The sequence below is a fragment of the Typha latifolia genome, chromosome 4, assembly GCF_019914945.1.
Source record: "Typha latifolia isolate L0001 chromosome 4, TyphaL0001v2, whole genome shotgun sequence".
Taxonomy (NCBI): Eukaryota; Viridiplantae; Streptophyta; class Magnoliopsida; order Poales; family Typhaceae; genus Typha; species Typha latifolia.
The window spans coordinates 17,924,087-17,945,706 of record NC_133089.1 but is presented as its reverse complement, the minus strand read 5'-3'; the positions used below and the strand labels follow the sequence as shown (position 1 = coordinate 17,945,706).

The following is a 21,620-nucleotide window of genomic DNA, read 5'->3' as shown; positions in this document are numbered from 1 at the left end:
TAGACCCTAAACCCTAGACCCTAGACCCCTAAACCCGAAACCATATACCATAGACCCTAGACCCTAAACTCCACTTGATTGCTGTTAGGCCTAGGGGCTTTCCCCGTCGACCTAGACCAATGGGTCTTACGGGTCTGAGTACAAGTAAAGGATTTGGGGAGTGTATAATTGGCACAAATGATCAATAATGGGTAGTACATGCTACACTTTCAAATTTTAGCCTAGAATCTAGAATGTCAGCAAAGTCATTCCAATTATCAACATAAACTTTTTCTTCATTAAGCAGTGAAACAATTTGATTTCAACGTCTCCAAATAATAGTAGCGGTATGGTGAATTTACTATTATGGTTCCATTTTTGGACCTAATTAGTTATAGATTTAGCACTCCACTTCTTGTCCAATTCGTTTGTTTTGGGAGAAAATAAAAAAACCTAAAGCAACTATTTTTTATTCTTACTTTTAATTGTACCGCTAATCAAGAGTAGCACTTTCTTATATTTATTTGTAATCTAAGCTAGTGATATACTTTTGATGTGACCTAAATATAAGTTAAAATACAAATATGAAATGAAAAATTGACTTAAATGCTCTTCTTCTTCTTAACAGCAGACAACATACTTAACCAGCCAGGTGATCACCGGGGTATGTTTGTTATGCTCAATTGTTATGCACCGATCAACCTTGTGCAGTAATATATATATATATATATATATATATATATATATATATATATATATACATTCCTTTCTTCTTCGTTTTAATTGTACTTTATCTGCTTTAGTGGACTACCCTTTTCCTGCTCTCCTTAATTCGTACCTTCCTTCTGCATGCGTTTTGGATTGTACTTTACCCTCTTTAGTTGGTGTTGTATCCTTTTCTTGCTCTTGTTTCTTTTCTTTTTTTTCTTTTTCTTGACAAGTGAAGGAAGCCTATTATTTTTCTTTGGTACGCAGAAGTATATAACATCAAATAATATCATATTGATCTTTTATCAGTGTTATTTTCAGGAGAATATATCCTTTCTTTTTTCGGGTCGTACAAGCCTTGTACTTGAAGTTATATAATGTAGATTAAGTCTATTTAAGGATGTCCTTTCTTCTTTAGAGTTCTATGTATGTATACCTTGTTATATTTGAAGATCGTCCTTCAATTCTCAACGGCATTAATCTTGAGTTATTCCTCACAAATTGGCAGGTGAAGCTAAGTTTCCAATTACAGCTATTTCTGCAATAATGTTCTAATTAGTTATCAATGTACATGCTTCTTTTTCAATTCAAGGGCCAACCAAAGTGACCAAACAACAAACTAGATAGGCAAGGGATGGCACAGCGGTTGCTCCATGGAGTCCTCCAAGTCATAGTTTTTGAGGCAAATAACTTATCACCATCTGGCAATGCTTCAAGAACAGTCCGCAAGGTATGCATGTATATATATATAGCTCCGCGAGCAATGATCAGCAGAGAATGATTGATGTTATTATTTACGATACTTCTTATGAATTTCCGGGTTGCATGAGTGAGAGAGACGGAAACGAATAGCATCTGTGAGCTGCTCATGAGTTTGCACGAGATATTAACTTAGTGTCGTTTAGACTCATTAGCTGTCATAATCTGGATTTTAGAGAGGGAGCAATCCCTTCAAGACTAAACATTTAGGGTGAAAGATTCTAATCTAACATGAGAATCACTATTTACGGTAGGCAATGTTATCTCTTTCTTTTCCTTGATTACAATATAAACATTGAACATATACAGACTAGATCTATATGTTCGCTTAGAAGAGCAATAATAACTACAAGGGAGATTATAAAATTCTAATATGTTGCATGTGGATTATTCTTAGTTTACTTTTCAAATATTTCAAAAATTCAGCTTACACCAATCATGATATTTTAAGCAAAGAATATACATGTCCTGAGTGTGAAATTAACTAGCCATAAACATATGCATCACATTTTTCTGCATAAACTAATCAATTGCTGATCAACCACTTAAAATTTGATCAAGAGAAGGGAACAAAAAAAGGAGAACAGAGAGCAACTAGTTTGAAAAAAATGACTCCTTCTTGTCCCAGTTTGATTCAAGAAGGAAGATCAAACAATATAAATTGCATATTGACATAACTAGTCATTAATCATTTAAATCACCTATCTTTGCTTGTTAAACTCCCAAGCAATCTCTAGAATTCTTTCCTCTCACGATTCTCACTCTAAGCGATCCACGTTAATATTTGCTTCTTTCCCTATTAACATGGGTATAACATTGAGAGATATTAAAGGCAGAATCTTGGAGCGATAAGATATTATAGTTTCTTTCCAAGAGAAAGGAAGAGGACATCGCTATTAGGGTTTCCTCAGTTATCTCTTTTCTTTTCTTCTTTTGGTTGCGTAGTGAAAAGCATAGAGGCTAGTGTGTGGGCGAGAGAAAAGGAATGAATGGGAATATTTTGGGGTTCTAGGCAAATTAGGAAAGCTTCTTACTTAGTTAAGATCATTTTAAAATAGTAGGGAAACTTTTATTTAGGATTTTAATTGGGTTATATATATATATATATATATGTATTTTGATGTGTTCGGGACCAACGTGGTTTCAAGGTGTGTTACATTAGCTACTTGTAGGTAGATGGTAAAAATGATATGATTGCCCATCCTGTACTCCAATTTACGTTATCTGTACTTCTGTAAATTTAAAGAATTAAGCTAATTGCTATGACATGAGTATTAAATATAAATTATATATATAATTTTTTATAGAAGTCTTGAATCCGAATTTTGCTAAACTCATTTGTTATATAAAATATAAAATCTACAACCATTAAGAGATGATATTTCTCTACCTAGAAAAGGACATTTTGGTAAAGATTTTTTTATTCCTTTTCTGAGGTTCAGCTGCATGAATAAATTTCTCAAATTGGTCTTTTAACCATAGGAAAAGAATAACCTAGGATATATACAGGGGAATGTCCTAATTCATCTAAGTTTATTAACACATAAAGTTATTGTCATGTACTAGCTAGGTAGGCACTTTAATAGCATGCATGCAGAAAGATGTATTTCCCCGTATGCATTCTTCTCTTGTATATATATATATAAACTATACCAATGACCTTCTTACTTGAAATTGTGATCCAATTAGTTTTAAACCTTAACTAGGTTCAGTTGATGTTGTTCTGTCTTGAAAGAAACATCAAATCAAGCTCCTTGAAATCTTTTAAGAAATTAACTTGGATGAACAATAGTTAGCTTAATTTCCTAGTCATTTGGTATTGAACTGATGATCTTCATATTGTGTTATACTGATTGAAAATTTGGAGACGCCGACTGTATCAAGGAGAAGTCTTTTGAGAAGATTATCATGGATCAAGAGAGTATCATTTTGCCAACCCAAGGTTATTAATTCTTGCAATTGCCGTTTCTAGTTATATATATACACTATGATTGTCACTTGTTTGCGTATTTTATGTCTGACGACTTAATTAATTTTGTGGCACAGATTGTTCAAGGAATCGAGGACAGTGTGGGTGCTGGCAAAGGGTCCGACAACCAGCTGTACGCAACAATTGACGTAGAGAAGGCGAGACTGGGTCGAACCAGAATGGTAGCAAAGGAAGGAAATGGCTCCCGGTCCCAGTCCCAGATCCAGTGGAATGAGTCCTTCCATATCTACTGTGCGCACTGGACAGCCGATGTCATCTTCACACTTAAGTCGAACAACCCCATTGGAGCATCGCTGATTGGAAGGGCTTATCTGCCGGTGGAGGAAATCGTAAACGGTGAGCAGGTGGATAGATGGTTAGGGATACTTAACGAGGAGAGGAAGCCAGTGGGAGGAGGCCGGGGAAGGATACATGTGAGGGTGCAGTATTTGGCGGTGTCCAAGGAGCTGGTAAATTCGGGGAAGGGAATCATCAACAGTCCGATATTGTCGGCCGGGGTTCCCAAAACATTTTTCCCACAAAGACGCGGGTGCAGGGTGACATTGTATGAGGACGCACACGTCCCTAATAACCTCGCCCCTCGTATCTCCCTCGCTAAGGGTCGCTACTATGAGCCGCGCAGATGCTGGGAGGACATCTTCGATGCCATCACCAATGCGCGACAGCTGATTTACATCGCTGGCTGGTCCATCTACACTAACATTACTTTGATAAGGGATCCACAAAGGCCCAAGCCTGGGGGAGATGCAACTCTTGGTGAGCTACTCAAGAGGAAGGCCGAGGAAGGCGTCAGGGTGTTGATTCTTGTTTGGGACGATAGGACGTCGCTCGGACTAGGCCCCCTGAAGAAGGATGGCCTCATGGCAACGCATGATCAGGATACAGCTAGTTACTTTCGTGGCACAGATGTTCACTGCATCCTATGCCCTCGGAACCCAGATGGAGAAGGAAGCTACGTCCAGGGCTTTGAGGTCGCAACTATGTTCACACATCATCAAAAGACCGTCATCGTGGACTGCAGCCCTGTGGCAAGGAGGAAGAGGAGCGTCATAAGCTTTGTCGGAGGCATCGACCTTTGTGATGGAAGATATGATACGCAAGACCATCCTCTGTTCCGGACACTGGACAACATTAATCATGCCGACTTCCATCAACCAAACTTTGCCGGAGCGTCGATACGGAAAGGAGGCCCAAGAGAGCCATGGCACGATATTCACTGTCGAATAGAAGGACCAGCTGCGTGGGATGTACTGTATAACTTTGAGCAAAGATGGAGGAAGCAAGGTGGAGGGGATGATTTACTGGTGCCCCTCGCCGGCTACTCAAACTTTGGGCCGCGGGCTGCAGAGGAGGAAGAGGGTCATATTGCTCAAGAGGAAGTAGAAGCATGGAATGTCCAAGTATTTAGATCCATTGACGGGGGAGCTGTCGTAGGATTCCCTGAGGCACCAAAGGATGCAGAATCTCTTGGGCTAGTCACTGGGAAAGATCATGTCATCGAACGTAGCATCCAGGACGCCTACATCCATGCCATTCGTAGGGCCAAGAATTTCATCTATATAGAGAACCAATACTTTCTAGGTAGCTCTTATGGTTGGAAGTCAGATGACATCAAGGCCGAAGACATCGGCGCACTACATCTCATCCCCAGAGAGCTCTCACTAAAGATCACAAGTAAAATTGAGGCAGGGGAGCAATTTGCTGTGTATGTGGTCATCCCGATGTGGCCAGAGGGTGTCCCAGAGAGTGCGTCGGTTCAAGCCATCTTGGACTGGCAGCGGAGGACGATGGAGATGATGTATACCGACATTGCCCAAGCTCTCCGTGCAAAGGGGCTTCGAGCGAACCCCAAGGACTACCTCAGCTTCTTTTGCTTAGGCAATCGAGAGGTGTATAGGAGCGGGGAGTACAGACCTGAGGAACAACCAGAACCCAACACAGATTACAGCAGAGCACAGCAAGCGAGGCGATTCATGATCTATGTTCATGCAAAGATGATGATTGGTACGTATGTGCGTACGTAATTGACTAGAAAGAATAATTAATTAATATATATATACACTGTATAGTAGCATCAATATTCTTGTTTTATCCATACATCTTTAATTCATTTGGTTTTTTAGTTGATGACGAGTATATCATCATCGGGTCTGCCAACATCAATCAACGATCCATGGACGGGGGCAGGGACTCGGAGATTGCTATGGGTGCATACCAGCCGAACCATCTAATGAACAATGAGCAGCCAGCTAGGGGACAAATCCATGGCTTCCGCATGGCACTCTGGTTCGAACACCTCAGAAGACTTGACAATGCCTTCCTCCAGCCCCAAAGCATCGCGTGCATGCGGAAGGTGAACCAAATTGCAGAACAATACTGGCGTCTATATGCAAGTGAGACCCTATATAATGACCTCCCAGGTCATCTCCTAAGCTACCCCATTAGGATCACTGCTGACGGGGAGGTCGTACAACTGACAGGGATGGAATTCTTTCCCGACACAGAAGCCCGTGTTCTGGGGAAGAGGTCTGACTACCTTCCCCCTGTCCTCACCACTTAATTGATCGACTTAGTTAATTGTACATCGACCATGTCTACTTTTCTTCTCTCGTTAACTACAATGTATAAGAATATTCATTCTGACAGTTCTTGTTTGCTTGATGAATCAGTAATTAGTACTTTCTCTCAGATCAGTGAATCAATCTGACTAGTTAAAATTGTACTAGACCACTGTCACAATTAATAACAATCTCAAGCATGTTGTCAGGAACCCAAGTATATTCCCTGAATGGAGTTGGCAGCTTCCATCAATTCAAAAGGATCTCCTATTCTGTCGTGTGCAACTAAATCAGGTGTCGAAAATATTGTAGGCTTAAGTAAACGAGTTCACAAAATGAGAGAGAAAAGTCACGGAACTATGCTTCTCCATCGTTCCTATTCTATTTATAGAATTTATGATGCTTACATATCATTTTTCCATCACCATGGAAAAGTTTGCATCACAGAAGACAAAATTGATCGGAAACGTGCGACTTTTTTAGTGAGAATATCAGCAACTTCTTGTTATGTGGGCACATGATAAACTAAGAATCTCGAACTACCACCTTCTCCGAAGTCGATCTCTATATGTTCATTTCTGGCATGGAAAACTAGATTGGAGGCCAAATATACAGCTGACATGTTACCACACCATACTACTGGTGAAGTAATTAGCTATGGAAATCACGGAATAAGGATTGAATCCAATAAAGCTCAGTGACTTTGAGTCAGTGATCGATATTCTGCTTTCATGGAAGACTTGGCTACTATTTGTTGCTTCTTAGAGCTCCATGAGATCGCATTATTCCTAAGAAAGATATGATATCCTGAGATTGATCTTCGATCATCTGGGTCACCTACCTGGTTCACATCACAGAACGCCTATAATCGTAAATCCCCACAGCACAACTGTATGCCGAAGTGCTTTTTGTTCCAGCAACATACCGAAGTAATCTTTTAACCGCCTAGAAGTGATCGAAGGTAGGTGCATGCATAAATTGGCACATCAGATTTACTCCATATTAAAGATCATATCCTGTGACTGTTAAGTATCGGAGTCCACCCACAATGTTCCTGTACTCATAGGGATCTTGAAGAGGACAAGTTGTTGTCGAAACAAGGGAATTACAATATTTTGATTGATGCATCCCTACGATTCAACCAATATAGAAGCATATTTGGGCTGTGATAGAAAGATGCTAGACGAATCCCTAATCCCTGGTCACTTTTATTCCAAGAAAATAGCTTAATGGGGCTAGCTAGCACTTTCATCTCAAAGTTTGCCTTGAGAATGTCCTTTAACTGTTTGATAGAATGTGCATTTCTTCCCATCACTATGATATTATCGACATATATAGTCAGAGCAATGTAAATGGTACCCTAATGATAGACGAAACAAAGCGAAAACTTTGCAGAAAACTTGTGAATTTATCATAGAGGGACTTTTATAGCTTGCAAACATGATTGGTATATACTTCTGCTTGAATCCAGGTGACTGTAATACAAAGCTCCTCTTTAAGAAAGCCATGTAAGATGCATTACTTACATCCAATCGAAGTAATTAGGGCCACTGTTTAAAGATTGTCAATGCTAGAAGAACTCAAATCGTTATAAATTTTACTACAGGGCTCAATGTCTATTAATAGTCCAGTCCATACTCTTTTGCAACCAAGTAAGCTTTATATTTGGAGATTGAGCTATCTAAATTTGGTACTTCAATTCATAAACTCATTTACATCTTACAACATTCTTATTTGGTGGTTTAGGAACTAAATCCCGGTATTCTGCCTCTGTAAGGCAGAGAATTCCTCCTTCATGGCATATACCCATTTTTGTTTTTTTTAGCACTTTTGAGTGTAGTTTGTCAGTTCAGTTACACTTTTAGTAGGGAAGCAGCTGTGTAGGCCTTTTTCTTGGAGATGCCTGACCTAGCTCTAGTTATCGTAGAATACTTATTTGCAATAGACTGACAATTTATTTCAGCAATGAGAATTATTGTAGAAACAAGTTCAGAAACAAGGTTATTTAAGGAGGTATGTAATGTTGTGGATTCTGAAGTGGAATTGGTTTAGAATATTGTGGAAGGACTATTGGCGTATATAAGTGGTAAAGGATTATGGTGATCCTTATGAGGTATGGAGAATGAAATTGGACCTGACACAAAATGTGGTTGATATGGATTATCAAAATGGGTGATAAAGATAGTGGTATAGATTGAAAGATAAAATGAGATTCTTAGAAAATCACATGTCTGAGAGATCAAAGACTCTACTAGTAGATGGATCTAGACAGCGATATTCTTTAGGATTAAGGTTTATATCCTATGATATGCATTTGTTTGATGGCAAAATTAATTTTGAAGAGGTATAAGATTTTAACCAAGGATAACAAGCAAAATCAAAAACTTTGAAAAATAAATGAGTTGGCTTACGCATAAATAAGACCTTCTATGGTGACAGCTTGGATATTTTTGGAGATGGAAGTCTATTCAGCAAATAAGTTGAAGTAAAAAAATGCTTCAACCCAAAAAGTTTTGGGTACACCAAATTCAGCCATTAAAGAGCGGGCTATTGTCACACTAGAGCGGCTCAGAAATTTCATTCTACTTTGGAGCATGTGGATATGATAATTCATGCGTGATGTCATGATTAGATATGAAGGATTAAAAGCATATTTTAAGCTAAGACACAGACAATACTTTACTCTTATATCTAAGAGGATAAATTCAAGTATATCTAGTGCAGTCATCTACAAATGAGATATAAAATTTGTATTCACCATTGAAACTCGTCATGGGTCTCGAGACGTCAAAATGTTTAAATTGGAGTGGAGATAAGGTATCTCTAATAGAAGCTCCTAATGGAAGATAAGAACTTTTGCTGAGCTAAAATATTTCATAGAAGATCTCTAGAGCTGAGTTCTGAACTGATGAGCTATTCTCAATTGTTATTTGCTTCAAAACAGAGCCAGAGGGATGACCAAGTCTAGAGTGCCATGTAGACTTGGTTACCATGATACCAAATATGGCATTATGCTTATTTTGTTGTGAAACAAAAGAGAAAGTAAAGGGGGTAAAAACTATATTTGCAAATTTCTCTAAAAACGTAATTTATGACCCCTTGTCTTGGGCACAGAAGCTATATAAAACTACATTAGAGAATTAGGATACTGAAAATAAATGGCTCATGTAATATAATCTACTCCCTTGATATGTCAAGTTTTCCAAATCAAGAGAGATATGATTGGATGCTCCAGTATTTGTAAACCAGGTGTTTGTTGGAGTGCCAGAGCCAGGGAAAGATGCTGCCGTAGCAGCCGACTTTGCAAAGTGGATGTCGACCTTGAAAAGAGAAATCCATCCTATGATAGTAGTCAAGGGCAGCATGGCCAGTGCAATTGCAGATCTGGAAAGGGATCCTTGGATTGAAGGATTGCTGATGTGATCCGGATTCAGATTGTTTGTTGGCATTTTGATTGAAAGAAGACAAATTATTCAAATTCTTGTTTGAATAGGAATTATTGGATCATTTAGAAGAGCCTCTGTATATGCTTTTATCATTGCTCCCTAACGTACAATTCTTAAAGACATTCTGTTTATTTGATTTAGATGCGGCAAACACCATGCTAACTAAGTCAAAATCCGGACGAATAGATTTAAGATGAACCTCTTTACTAAGAAGAAGAAGAAGAAGAAGAAGAAGAAGAAGAGTACATAACTCTTCTATCTCTATTATAGAACCCTAAGAAAAGGTTCGAAATGGTGCATATTCCGATGGTAAACCATTGAGAATATAAAGAAGTAAATTTTCATCTGAGACAAACACAGAAAGCTGACGCCAAGCTACATTTAATAGCCTTTAAGCAATTAGAAACGAAAGAATCACTTTTCTTCGGTGCTTGTAGTTGAGTCTTCTATTGAATAACATGTGATCTAGATTGTGAAGCAAATCACTTATTAATAGCAGCCCACACTTCAAAAGAGAAATTGAGATCAACGAACTGAGAGAGAATGCTTTATGAACAAATAGCATTTATCCAAGAAAGAACAAGCTGATCTTTGGTGAGAATCCAGCTTAACATGCTTCGTGTTGGTGATCATATTTCCACTCGAGTATGGGATTTGCTTTGGAGGACAAGAATAAGATCCATCCAAGAAGTCAAATAGATTATTTCTTTTCAATACCGGAATGATCTGAGATCTCCAAAATAGGAGATTTATTGCAGATAATTTCATAGAAACTAGATTTGAGATGTTAGATATCACGAATGAAGTTGTAAATTTATAAGACAGCCATGATGAACCTTCAGTAATCTTCACACGGAGAACGTAGAAAAAGAGATCTTGAGAGAGCTCCACGGATCGATGGAGAAAAACTCAGATCGGGGAAGGCTGAGTCCTCAAGGAAGCGAATTCTTTGATTGCTCTAATACCATAAACGAGTTCCTGAAATAAGAGAGAAAGTTCGAGAAGAACTCAGAATGATGTCTTCTCCGTTCTTACGTATCATCTTCCTATTGATTTATATAAAATAAACTCTTAAAGAAATAACAAACTCTAAAGTTAGAGTTTGTTCGTTATTACTATATTATCCTTATATAAGAAATAATAAATTTAAATATATAAATAATAAAACTACTGCATCTTAATTACTTTTTTTTATTCTTTTATTCTAATTTAAAGTATCTTTAATCCCAAAGTAATTTTTACAAACTAAGAGTGGACCGGCGATAACTAATAGATTCTAATTGCATAGCAAAAGGGGCTTTTATTGTCTTGCACGAGAATGCTCCTTTGCTATTTAAAAAAAAACTATATTTTTATTATTAAACATTTTTATGTAATTTATTCTATTATTTTGAATTACTTTTAGTTTTAATTCTAATTTATTTTGAATCAAACGTGATTAATTTTATAATTAATAATATTTAGCGATATAATTTAAGTTTGAGATAATCAATAAAAATGTAAATAATAATTGCCTTTACTATTTTTTTATTGAGATAATAATAGAATTTTATTTTAGTTATCTCATATATAGTCTTTAAATTATTTTAGTTTAAATAATATGAGATTAGTAATCTTTTAAGAATATGTTATCCTTTGAAATAAATATAGAGACTTTTTGTTTAATCCTACAAACAAATGCACCCTTAATAATAGGATAGTAAACTCTTAAAACAGCTGAGCTGACATGTCGTCATCACTTCTATATTAAGCTCACTCTTGGATGAAATGAACTCACTAAGCACAGGAGCATGGGTCACACAATACACACACAAAGCAGTGCATAATATAATAGGGGGCTATCTAAGAATCAACGTCATCACATTAAAAAGTGAAAGATGGAGCACAGAGAAATTGAAATAAAGAAATTGAAATAGAGAATAACAGGGGTCAAGCATAAGACTGTTTGTTGGAGGGGTCAAGCTTAGACTGTTTGTTGGAGTAGTAAATTATTATTATTATTATTATTATTAGTAGTAGTAGTAGTAGTAGTAGTAGTAGTAGTAGTAGTAGTAGTAGTAGTAGTAGTAGTAGTAGTAGTAGTAGTAGTAGTAGTAGTAGTATTAGGTTAGTTGGGAAATTGTTGTTCACTTGCGAATAATGGTGAACCACCTACCCCACCTACCCTTCTCGATCTCCTGATAAAAGATCAAGTGACGAATAGAGAGAGTGTGGTAGTAATAGAAGTACTGGCAACTGACAAGTACTAGAAGTAGAAGGTGGGGATTGGGGAAACGATAGATAGGATATGGCGGCCCGTGGTGTGGTGTTGGCCGCGTTGGCGATTGCGGCTGCGGTGTACTGCGGGACGGATCCCTTCCGGCAGAGCTCGATGGCGGACTTCCCGGGTTTCGAGACGTATCGGGTAGAGCTGACCCCGTGGTCGGAGTTACCGACGGAGAGGGACACGGAGGATCGGCTCCAGGGGGCGGAGATCAGGTTCCTCAACCAGGTTCAGGGCCCCGAGAGCATCGCTTTCGACCCACTTGGACGAGGGCCCTACACCGGCATCGCCGACGGACGCGTCCTCTTCTGGGACGGCACTTCTTGGTCCGACTTCGCATACACCTCTCCCAACAGGTCCTTTCTCATTTCCTTTTTTACTTTCTTTTTTTTTCTTTCTCCATCTATGTGTAATTAATTAATACTTACCTCCTCCTCTTCACCTCGTGTGGTTAAGATGGAGCAATTTTTTCCCCAATTTTGTATTGCTTTTATCCAATGCTATTAAATTGGATTGTTTTGTGGGTGTTTTCGGAATCGCTTCCGCTGCCACCATATTGGAGTTTTGCCCAGCATTCACCTCGTCTGGTTAAAGATGCAGCATTTTTTCGAGTCAGATTTACTCTTCAGTTTTATTTTTGCGAGGAGAAATCATATTTCTTCGTATGCTCTAGTTGGATTTATTAATTTGAGTTGGTTTAAAATATGAATCTTATTTTGTAGACAACTCAAAAGAATGAATCCAAGTAGGAAAAGTAAATCTTGATTTGGAAAAGTAGTTATTACTTACTGGAATCCAAATATTTTGTTCGTACATATCAGATAATTTTATTTTGGTTGCTGCTTGAGTTACTTTTATAAGGGAAAAAAAGGACAGATAAAATATAAAATCCTTCTTTTTCTTCTTCCTCTTCGTACTCATCCAAGTCAAAAATCCCTCCTTTCCGCTCGTCATTTGAGACAAGCATTCTACATTCACACGATATATTAATTGAATTCCGTACATGATCAATAATTTATTATTATTATTATTCTATATTTACATGTGTTGAATCAGTGTATGCTGTCGTGTTCCTGGTTTAGTTTTCCAAGACAGGATCAAGTGGGATCCAATTAATTATTCTGAAACTTCAGATCTTCAAATTTAACTTCAAATTACCATTCAATATATTTTGGGTTGAGAATGTTTGATTAGTTAATTATGATTATTTGCCTCTTTAATCTCAGCTGCCTACTTGTATAGATCACTGTCTTCTTTAAATGTGGCTGCGTAGATCAGAGCTTTGTAATCCGAAGCCATCACCTTTGAGTTACTTGAAGAATGAGCATCTCTGTGGGCGTCCGCTCGGTCTTCGATTTGACAAGAAAACTGGATATTTATACATCGCCGATGCCTATTTCGGTTTGTTGAAGGTAGGTCCAGAAGGTGGGTTGGCAAAGGCACTTACCACGCAGGCTGAAGGTGTCCCACTGAATTTCACAAATGACTTGGATCTAGATGAAGAAGGGAATATATATTTTACAGATAGCAGCACCAATTATCAAAGAAGGCAAGTGATTTGCTCATATCCTAACATTTCATCTTCTTGTTATTTTTCTATGTCTTTTTAAGTTAAGGAACATCACATTTATCTATTTAAAAGAAAATTAGTTGGCTAGATTACTCTCTTAGGATAAGGGTATAAAATTTATATGTTTCATAGTGGTTAAGAATTTGAACATCCATCATCACCATCATCTCCTGCATACTCACTTTGTCTGGGTTGCGTTGCATATTTTCATATGCTTGCCGAAGTTAATGTATGGTAGTTTACCTTTAATTCTGATTTCTCACAATTCCATTTTATTGTTGACTATGTCGGTATTCATATGCCTGGCATGCTGTATAGTTGATAGTCAAGAACAGGTTCATTTAGATGTTGAATTACACGTTACTGAGATTTCGACATAGTGTTTACTAGCCCAGGTGTGTTGAATCACTCATTACACTCGATATGTCAGTTCTTGTATACATGACGTGCATCAAGATCACTCCTATATAAATTTGTTTGTGCATATATACAGCATGACAATCTGTATAGTACTTGATTTTGTTCATGTAATCTTCATACTAATGAGAAGGAGTCGTCGAGTTATACAGGAACTTTATGCAGCTAGTCTTTGCCTCCGAGCCTTCAGGGAGGGTTTTAAGATACAATCCCCTTACAAAAGAAACAACAGTTCTTCTCCGGAACCTTCAATTTCCTAATGGTGTATCAATGAGCAAGGATGGGTCATTCTTTTTGTTTTCTGAAGGATTAAGTGGCAGGTTGGCATCCATTCTGTGATACAATCTGGGCCTGTTATTCCATATGTTATGTCAATTACTGATCATATTAGAATGTTATTGCCAATGTAGGTTGAGCAGATATTGGTTGAAGGGAGAAAAAGCAGGAACCACAGATGTCTTTGCTATCCTACCAGGATTTCCAGACAATGTGAGAACTAATGAGAAGGGTGAATTCTGGGTGGCAATTCATTGCCGCCGATCTGTGTATGCACATGTTCTGAGCCACCATACTCAGTTGAGAAAATTTTTACTCAAACTCCCTATCCCAGCCAAGTATCATTACTTGATGCAAATAGGAGGCCAACTTCATGCAATGATCATTAAGTATAGTCCGGAAGGAAAACTGCTTGAAATTTTGGAGGACAGACGAGGTAAGGTTGTTAGGGCAGTTAGCGAAGTGGAAGAGAAGGATGGAAAACTCTGGATTGGATCTGTTCTCATGCCTTTTATCGCCGTTTACTGATGATACTTGAGTTGATGTCTTTACCAGGTGCTGTATGTGTAATATGTAGTAACAGATGACTGAATTTGCAGGTTACCTAAAGATGACGATTCAAAACCTATACAAGAAAAAAGAACAAGTAATAGCATCTGTGCTTTTAATTTTTCTACACCAGGTAGTGCTGATTGTCGTAGCTTCATTTGTGGGGAGGATTATAATAAGGACAAGTTGCAAGTTTCCTTGTTTTTTAGTTTATCTCATTGTTGATTTGGCTTTCCTGGAAATTTTGTTTTAGGAATAAATGAACTTTTGAAGTTCTTAAGGCACAATGGTTAGACCATATGGATCTGAATTTTGGTAACTCATAAGATATTGGCTTTGGACAATTTCTTTGTCTTTTCCGTTGTCTTTTGTCATCACCTCAGGTTGCAATTTTGTGCATCATTGAAAAGAGGTTTCCACCTCAAATCCACGGTTCGATTGTGTCATAGTTCTATAATTTGACTTACTTTTATCGTTGGACCTCCCTTCAATTTGAGAAACTGTGCGCACCCACAATCTCACATGGGTTTGGTTCTTACTATTTTTGTACGCAGGAAGGGAAAAATATATATGTGATCTAACAGTTTATAAGGAATATTCTCACACTGGTTTTCTCAGTGATTTAGGCTTAAAATTGATCGGCTCTATAGACTCGATCTTTGTTGCAAATTAAAATTATGTTAATTTAAATTTGATTTTATGATTAAATTCGAAATTAATTTTAATTCAAATTAGATCAGAACTCGGCAGCCCCTAGACCGGACGGTGCCAATATCGGTTGGACCTACAGGTCCTACACCGACCCCACCCGCCCAGTCACGTTCTTGCCGGCTCACGTTCCTTTGGTCGACACATCACCTTTGCCATCGTCGGATGGGGACAAAAACGGACAAAAACGTCAACAGAAGACCCCTCCACGTTCTCCATTTTGTTTGCCCCCCCGAACGGACCAAACTACCCTGATCAACGGCTCCATACAAATTGCAAAGAATAGGGGTATCCTGGGTACAACAGTAGTAGCAATGTCGTGAAAAATGGATGCCGTCCGTTTCGTTTTTTTATTTTATTTTTTTCTTTTATAATTTTTTCGTCTGCTTCTTCCGTCCGTGTGGTGGTGGTTGCTGTGTGTGTGTGTATGAGAGAGAGAGAGGGGGGGAGGGAATCAGAGATGGCGGAAGACGAGAGTAGGTTTCGGTATCTGGAGTTAGCCATATTTCTCTAATTATAAGTGCGCGATCTCGATTTACAATTGCTCGAGCTCTCTTGCTTCCTTCCACAATCACTGACCTCCAGGTTCACTTCACTCTCTTACTTGTTATCTATTCGTGCTTACATAGATCCCCAGATCCCCTAATCGATCGAGCTTGGTAACTGATGCTTAGTTCATGTATGATTCATCTTTTCTATTCACTATATCCTCAGTTCATCAGTTCATGATATGGTACCGATGCGAAAGTGCACAGTTCATGTGGAATATTTGTAGATCAGTAGGATTTAACTAGATGGAGCTGCACTACTGGATTATGAGATGACGCATACTTTTGTGATCCATTCTTGATGTAGAGGAACCAAGTGATAGAGAGAGGTTGTTGTTTACAAGAAACAAATTAATTCTTATAGGCGTCATATGCCATTTGGGGATAATATATAATTGAGTTCTTACAGGATGGACGCTGAGGTGGGCCTCACCAACGGAGTTGTGGAGCAAGGCACAGTAGTCAATGGATTCAGAGATAAGGGAGAAAGCCTCAATACAGAAGAAAATGAAGGCTGTGCAACTATAGCAGAGAATGATACGCCAAATCCTTCAAAGGTGCGTGCGCAATCTCCTTCTCTCTACTGCAAGCGCATGTAATTTGTAGAAACAATGTTGTCTAACAAACACTTATTATATATGCAGAGAGCTGTAAGCCATTCAAACAACAATGTTAGAAGACAAAACAATCGAGGCGTTCAAAATGTTGTGGTAGCTGATCAATCTCAGAACAAAAGATCTAGCCTCCCGGAAAGCCTTTCATTTCCTGCCACAGCTACTTCTGCCAACAGTTCGATAAAGACTACTCTATCTGTGAAGCAGCCAAAACCAAAACCGAAAGCCAAAAGTCCACATTCCAAAGATTCAGAAGGTGGCAGCAGTTCCCTTCTATTTCTCTTGTCGGATAATCTAGCTCCTTCTTCCATTCATAGTTTTTATGTACTGGAATGCAGGTCCTCTTCCTACCAAATTGTTTAATTTCACTGCTGCTGGTAGCACCCAATGCTCTTTGGTGAGTCTCTAGAATCTATGTTGCTACTGATATATACTATTTCTTTTATAACCAGAAGTCATCCTAGACTCAAAATTATGTGTTCTTTTATTTGTTCTTGGCATGTATTTATTTGAACAAGTCTGAAAAGTCTGGATCTCACGATGAAATTGTCAATGACACTTCTTATGAAGCTGAAGTTGCGCTGTAAGTTCTGGTTTCATAGGCGGTCTCACTGCATCTTTCCTGTTTTTGTTCACTTCAATTTCTAAAACAATTCTCTGAAACCGTTGAATTCCCAACAAAAAATATGTGCATCTCTTCGCATTACCATCAATTTTCAGCTCCTGTTTCCTGTGATGAACAAACCCGTAGCTGGTAAACATCAAATGGATTATGGTATTAGTACAACTTGTGATATTCGTCCAACTATGGGCATAGTACTGCCACTTTTTGGTATAATATATTTCTAACAATTATGTTTGGCATCATGGTAAAATTCTCCCGTTTCATACGGTACCTTTCTACTGGGTTGAACATGTTAGATATTTTTTTGGCTTGCAAGGATTGACATATCATGACAGGTCGCATGATGTCAATACAAAACCTTTGAGGGACAAATTACCAGCCAAAGTTGATGATGATGCACATTCCACTACCTCGTAAAGCTTCATTCTCATTTCTCAATCTGTATTATATCAGTGAATCTTTTCATATGCTCTTGAATCTAGACTAAGGCATATAATATCATTTTCTAGAAGTACCACCACTCATCTTGCAGTAGTTGATCAAAAGAGGACTAGTGCTGGTTTCAGTTTCAGATTAGAAAAGCGTGCTGAGAAGCGCAAGGAGGTAATTAATCAATCAAAATTTGTTCTTTCCCTGCATCTCTCCTCAGACTTCCTTCGCTTACATTGAAGGGAACCGTTGGTGGCTGTCTTTCAGTTTCTCCAGAAGCTAGAAGAGAAAAGTCATGCAAAGGAATTGGAAAGGTCTGATCTACAAGCAAAATTTAAGGTACTTGCTTAAATATAACTCTTTAACATTCCTTTAAGAGAGTTGAAGCCAACTTGGTAAATAAGTGCAATGTTTTTGGCAATTCCTTTTGAGAACCTTCACAAATTGAGATGGGCTTTAGCCAATCCTGTATAATATGTAACATGCTTACATGGTGATATATGACTATAAAAAAAATAATTCATTATATTACTCGCCTTGTGAGAGTTTGTGCAGATACTCAGCCTGCTGATGTACTGGCTATGGTTTTTCTTTTTTTTCCATTATGTCAAATTGCTTTCAGACAAACAATGCACAGGAAAATATGTTCCTTTTATTTTACTGAAAACTAATTACTCATACAGATATTTTGTTGATATTTGGATTAGAAGACTTGGATATATTTGGATCAGTAGAAGGATAGATAACAATGCTTTAAATGATTTTGCTTTATTTGGCTTGATTTATAAATATGATGACCTACTAACTTCACTACCCAATTTAACTTGACAATTACTCATATATTTCTCTTTTACAAAGAAACTGCTAGGTTGCTCTTACATGCTTTTGTTTCTCATGTACTTAACAAATAAGCTAGAGAAGTTTCTATTGACATGAGAATTGAAGTGAATTAATTTCTAACATATTTTACCAAATATAGGAGAACCGGGAGGCTGAGATCAAGCAGCTAAGAAAGAGCCTGACTTTTAAAGCCAAGCCTATGCCAAGTTTTTATCAAGAAGCTGGTCCTCCAAAAGTTGAGTTGAAGAAGGTATGCTAAATCTATGTTCTATCTGCAGGAGAACATGTTAAAATCTCCTTGTAGCTTATTGTTTTACAAGGTATGTTGATGTAGCTGAAAAAAATGAACTTTCAGTTATATAAAGTATTTCAGGCAAGAAATAGACTGTCACTGTTAAATAAGTTACATTTGTTCTTTTTTAACTCTCCATGAAAATGTATTGATTGGATCTTAAGTATGAAAAGTAATGTTTATGACTTATAAGACTGACAATTTCAAGTTCCTGAAATTTATCAATAAATCTTATGATCCGATATAATGATTTCCGCCTTCAACTTATTGGACCTGTTTTTTCATTGACATTTCTAATCGTATAATGGTTATCATTCTCATAAGAAATGCTTGCATCTTTCTGCCACTAATATTTTGCTATGTAACAGATCCCACCAACACGAGCTAGGTCACCAAAGCTTGGACGCCGCAAGCCCACTAATTCTGCCCCTGAAAATCCTGCACAAGGGTGCTTCTCATCAACATTTAAAAGCGCATGCACTACTGCCAATTCAACTAATTTAGATGAAAGTGAAGCCAGGACTAAATTGCCCTCTGCCGCTTTGAAGAAAGTGTCTGAGAAATCACTTTCAAAGTTGCCATCCAAGAAGCCAACTGCAGCAAAGTCTGAGAAGAGACCTCTCAGCACGAAACCAAGGGTTTTAAACATAAAACCCAAAATTATAAAAGAACAGGGCGATGATGGAACAGTTGAAGTTGTTCCTGAAACAGTTGTGGCAATAGAGTCGGATCTGTGAGGAGAACATGGTTGAAAAGGACTAAGTTATTCTCAACCAACCCAATCAGACAGCTGCTCATACTGAAGTTCCAGTTCAAGGTAGAAAGATATCCTCGTTTTTCTTTTGCACATCTGTGAATACCTTGGTGGAATGTGTAGTAGATATATTATTTGCGGAGTTACGTTATGTACATTATTTGGTAGTTATTTTCCTGTTTAACTTGGGGTAGAAAAGATGGTATGCCTCCATATGATGTTTCAGTCGAAGCCACTAGGGTTTTGTTTCAGCGCGGGTTTTCTAGGATTGTTGATAAATCTGATCTGGCCGGCCCTCCTTTTTGCCATGTCCAATAATTTGGCAGACTGGAGAAGTACATCAAACTGATCCAATGGGAAAGGAGCGTCAAATTCCTCTTCCCTTTATTTTTCCACAATGGCTCAAAGAGTTAAGAGACGCCATACCGCTGACTATACGAAAGGGCAACACGACAAGTCGCATAGTAAAAGTTGAACACCAACAAATTTAGGAGTACCATTCAAGAGCAAGAGCACACTGAAGGGTGCAATTCATGCTTGGAATTAGCCACTTGGAGAATCAGCAACAGAAAAATTGGTGAAAACGATTTTCTTTCTTCTTCCTTTTTATACATACACACACACACACACACACACACACATATATATAATCTTCAGAAGAGCATGACAAAAAAGTCATCTCTCAAATAGTAATATACTGTAGAAGGATATCTATCCGGAAAGGGTTCAAGGCATATGCTGCAAACATCCATCCTCACAAGTATCTTGGATGCCACCTTCCACGAAAGCTGCAGCCGATGATAATAGATGATTATTCTCCGTCTTTGTGGTCTTATCCATCATCACTATGAAAGATCAATCAATCTAGATATAATAACAGTAGCAGGAACCAGATCATTGTTATTAATTTCAGAATTCAAATCAACCTCTAAAACACCTATATATACCACCCCTTTGCATAAGTAAAAAAACATCAAAATACAAAAGCATCGGCTATTTGTCTCTCTCAATTTTTCTTTCATTATATTTTGATGGAATAGTCGTAAAACGTACAAGTCAAAATACAAAGCATCGGCTATTTGTCTCTTCCAATTTTTATTTCTTTTATATTTTGATCGAATAGGAGAAACCATCAATGCAGAAACAATGTTTTGAGTTGTACGAATGAACATCAAGTACATAGGATCGATCGTATCTCAACAGAGCCAACAAACAAAAAGAAAACTCAAAACACTTGCAATCAATCGAGAAAAAGATTGAAAGATAAGAAATCATAGAAAGTAGGGAGGAAGACCATAAAAGGAACGATATCTTGAGATGAATTGCACCATATTTAATGTGTGGGATCGACCGTAGAGATGTGCCAGAAGAGATTCATGTCAAATTCCGATCGGCGGAGATGCTATTATATTCCTTGAGAGGGGATCAAGAGATACCCTAGATAGACGAGAAGACGAGCCAAAGTAGTCTTGTTTTCCTTGCTATTTCTATTCTATTTACTATCGATCGGAGGGGGGATTCGGCGGAACCGGAGTCCTGCTCCATGAGGCTTCCTGCTCCCACCTTTTCTTTTTCGACCTGGAGAGTAGCGGTTACTGCGATTGAGGACGAAGGATACAAGAGTCCCTATCCCTAACGAGGCCCAAAAAAGTTGACTTAATACTGAGTTACTGATTCCCAAAACTTTTGACTCTCTATTGTTACCAGATTCGCGCATGAATTAAAAAAAAAAAAGATTCACTTTTACACTCATTAATCAACATAAAAACCTAAACCTACTACATACAATTTATCTCGTATCGTGTTTACTATAAAATGAAATTAACTAACAAGATACCCCATAACTCCTTTAATAATCAAATATTAGATAAAACTTTAGAGTTTTGAAATTGTAGAGCTTTCCCCTGGATTAGAGGGAGCCCTTCCAGAAATTCTCAAAAGCGCTGGGCTGAACCCAGGCCTAAGAGGGGGTTTGGAAATAGTTTTCAACCAGCAATTGACGCGCCTCGGTTATAACCTCACTAGCTGCGTCATTGCCCCAAGCGCAAAGATACTTACCTGAGGCTAGGCCTTCCTATTTTATAGCCTTCCCTGGACTCATGGCTTGTCTAGCGACCGATGTGGGACTAAATTCTCACGATTACCCACCCTTTGACTCCGAGTCTCGGACTCATTAGCATTGGCGAAGAAATTCTGACGATTTCCCCCTGAATTTTAGGCTTAGAGATATAATAAATAGTTAGATACATCTCTCAAACGGGCCTTATCCTTCCTCGTTTATAGCTTATTTATTTG

At 38.0% G+C, this 21,620-nt stretch overlaps 3 protein-coding genes, 1 long non-coding RNA gene and 1 other non-coding gene across 8 annotated transcripts; 3 read left to right on the top strand and 2 right to left on the bottom strand.

The window, feature by feature from the left end:
• Positions 1 to 1,111: 1,111 nt before the first annotated feature.
• Positions 1,112 to 6,124, top strand: LOC140785469 (phospholipase D alpha 1-like). Of its 2 annotated transcripts, XM_073133297.1 has the most exons (5): positions 1,112 to 1,195; positions 1,280 to 1,417; positions 3,314 to 3,388; positions 3,493 to 5,440; positions 5,560 to 6,124. In XM_073133297.1, the coding sequence occupies exons 2-5, from the start codon at positions 1,322 to 1,324 to the stop codon at positions 5,994 to 5,996; spliced, it is 2,556 nt and encodes an 851-aa protein (XP_072989398.1). In that variant the 5' UTR covers positions 1,112 to 1,195; positions 1,280 to 1,321; the 3' UTR covers positions 5,997 to 6,124. The 2 variants fall into 2 exon arrangements, with proteins under 2 accessions (XP_072989398.1, XP_072989399.1); XM_073133298.1 differs by lacking the exon at positions 1,112 to 1,195 and having other exon boundaries at positions 1,211 to 1,417.
• A 5,378-nt stretch (positions 6,125 to 11,502) lies between these two features.
• On the top strand, positions 11,503 to 14,859 carry LOC140786439 (protein STRICTOSIDINE SYNTHASE-LIKE 3). The gene is made up of 4 exons (XM_073134875.1): positions 11,503 to 12,059; positions 12,977 to 13,252; positions 13,843 to 14,010; positions 14,101 to 14,859. The coding sequence occupies exons 1-4, from the start codon at positions 11,728 to 11,730 to the stop codon at positions 14,492 to 14,494; spliced, it is 1,170 nt and encodes a 389-aa protein (XP_072990976.1). The 5' UTR covers positions 11,503 to 11,727; the 3' UTR covers positions 14,495 to 14,859.
• A 376-nt stretch (positions 14,860 to 15,235) lies between these two features.
• LOC140786438 (uncharacterized) lies at positions 15,236 to 19,576 on the top strand. Of its 2 annotated transcripts, XM_073134873.1 has the most exons (11): positions 15,236 to 15,808; positions 15,938 to 16,100; positions 16,181 to 16,328; positions 16,416 to 16,641; positions 16,724 to 16,782; positions 16,904 to 16,968; positions 17,346 to 17,423; positions 17,520 to 17,613; positions 17,707 to 17,778; positions 18,419 to 18,529; positions 18,940 to 19,576. In XM_073134873.1, exons 3-11 carry the CDS (start codon positions 16,182 to 16,184, stop codon positions 19,306 to 19,308), a joined length of 1,221 nt encoding a protein of 406 aa, XP_072990974.1. In that variant the 5' UTR covers positions 15,236 to 15,808; positions 15,938 to 16,100; position 16,181; the 3' UTR covers positions 19,309 to 19,576. The 2 variants fall into 2 exon arrangements, with proteins under 2 accessions (XP_072990974.1, XP_072990973.1); XM_073134872.1 differs by lacking the exon at positions 15,938 to 16,100 and having other exon boundaries at positions 15,239 to 15,808.
• A 323-nt stretch (positions 19,577 to 19,899) lies between these two features.
• On the bottom strand, positions 19,900 to 21,359 carry LOC140786441 (uncharacterized). Of its 2 annotated transcripts, none has more exons than XR_012108636.1 (2): positions 20,620 to 21,359; positions 19,900 to 20,113 (listed from the first exon to the last, which is right to left on the bottom strand). It is a non-coding gene; the product is annotated as an uncharacterized lncRNA (long non-coding RNA). The 2 variants fall into 2 exon arrangements; XR_012108637.1 differs by having other exon boundaries at positions 20,654 to 21,359.
• On the bottom strand, positions 21,221 to 21,377 carry LOC140787840 (U4 spliceosomal RNA). The gene has a single exon (XR_012108911.1). It is a non-coding gene; the product is annotated as a U4 spliceosomal RNA (small nuclear RNA).
• Positions 21,378 to 21,620: the final 243 nt, after the last annotated feature.

Coding starts and splice junctions, on each gene's coding strand:
- LOC140785469 (XM_073133297.1), top strand. CDS start 1,322: ATGGCACAGCGGTTGCTCCATGGAGTCCTCCAAGTCATAGTTTTTGAG. Junction 1,418..3,313: donor CTTCAAGAACAGTCCGCAAG/GTATGCATGTAT, acceptor GAAAATTTGGAG/ACGCCGACTGTATCAAGGAG. Junction 5,441..5,559: donor TCATGCAAAGATGATGATTG/GTACGTATGTGC, acceptor TTGGTTTTTTAG/TTGATGACGAGTATATCATC.
- LOC140786439 (XM_073134875.1), top strand. CDS start 11,728: ATGGCGGCCCGTGGTGTGGTGTTGGCCGCGTTGGCGATTGCGGCTGCG. Junction 13,253..13,842: donor AGCACCAATTATCAAAGAAG/GCAAGTGATTTG, acceptor CGAGTTATACAG/GAACTTTATGCAGCTAGTCT. Junction 14,011..14,100: donor TCTGAAGGATTAAGTGGCAG/GTTGGCATCCAT, acceptor TTGCCAATGTAG/GTTGAGCAGATATTGGTTGA.
- LOC140786438 (XM_073134873.1), top strand. CDS start 16,182: ATGGACGCTGAGGTGGGCCTCACCAACGGAGTTGTGGAGCAAGGCACA. Junction 16,329..16,415: donor ATACGCCAAATCCTTCAAAG/GTGCGTGCGCAA, acceptor TTATATATGCAG/AGAGCTGTAAGCCATTCAAA. Junction 17,424..17,519: donor GATGCACATTCCACTACCTC/GTAAAGCTTCAT, acceptor ATCATTTTCTAG/AAGTACCACCACTCATCTTG.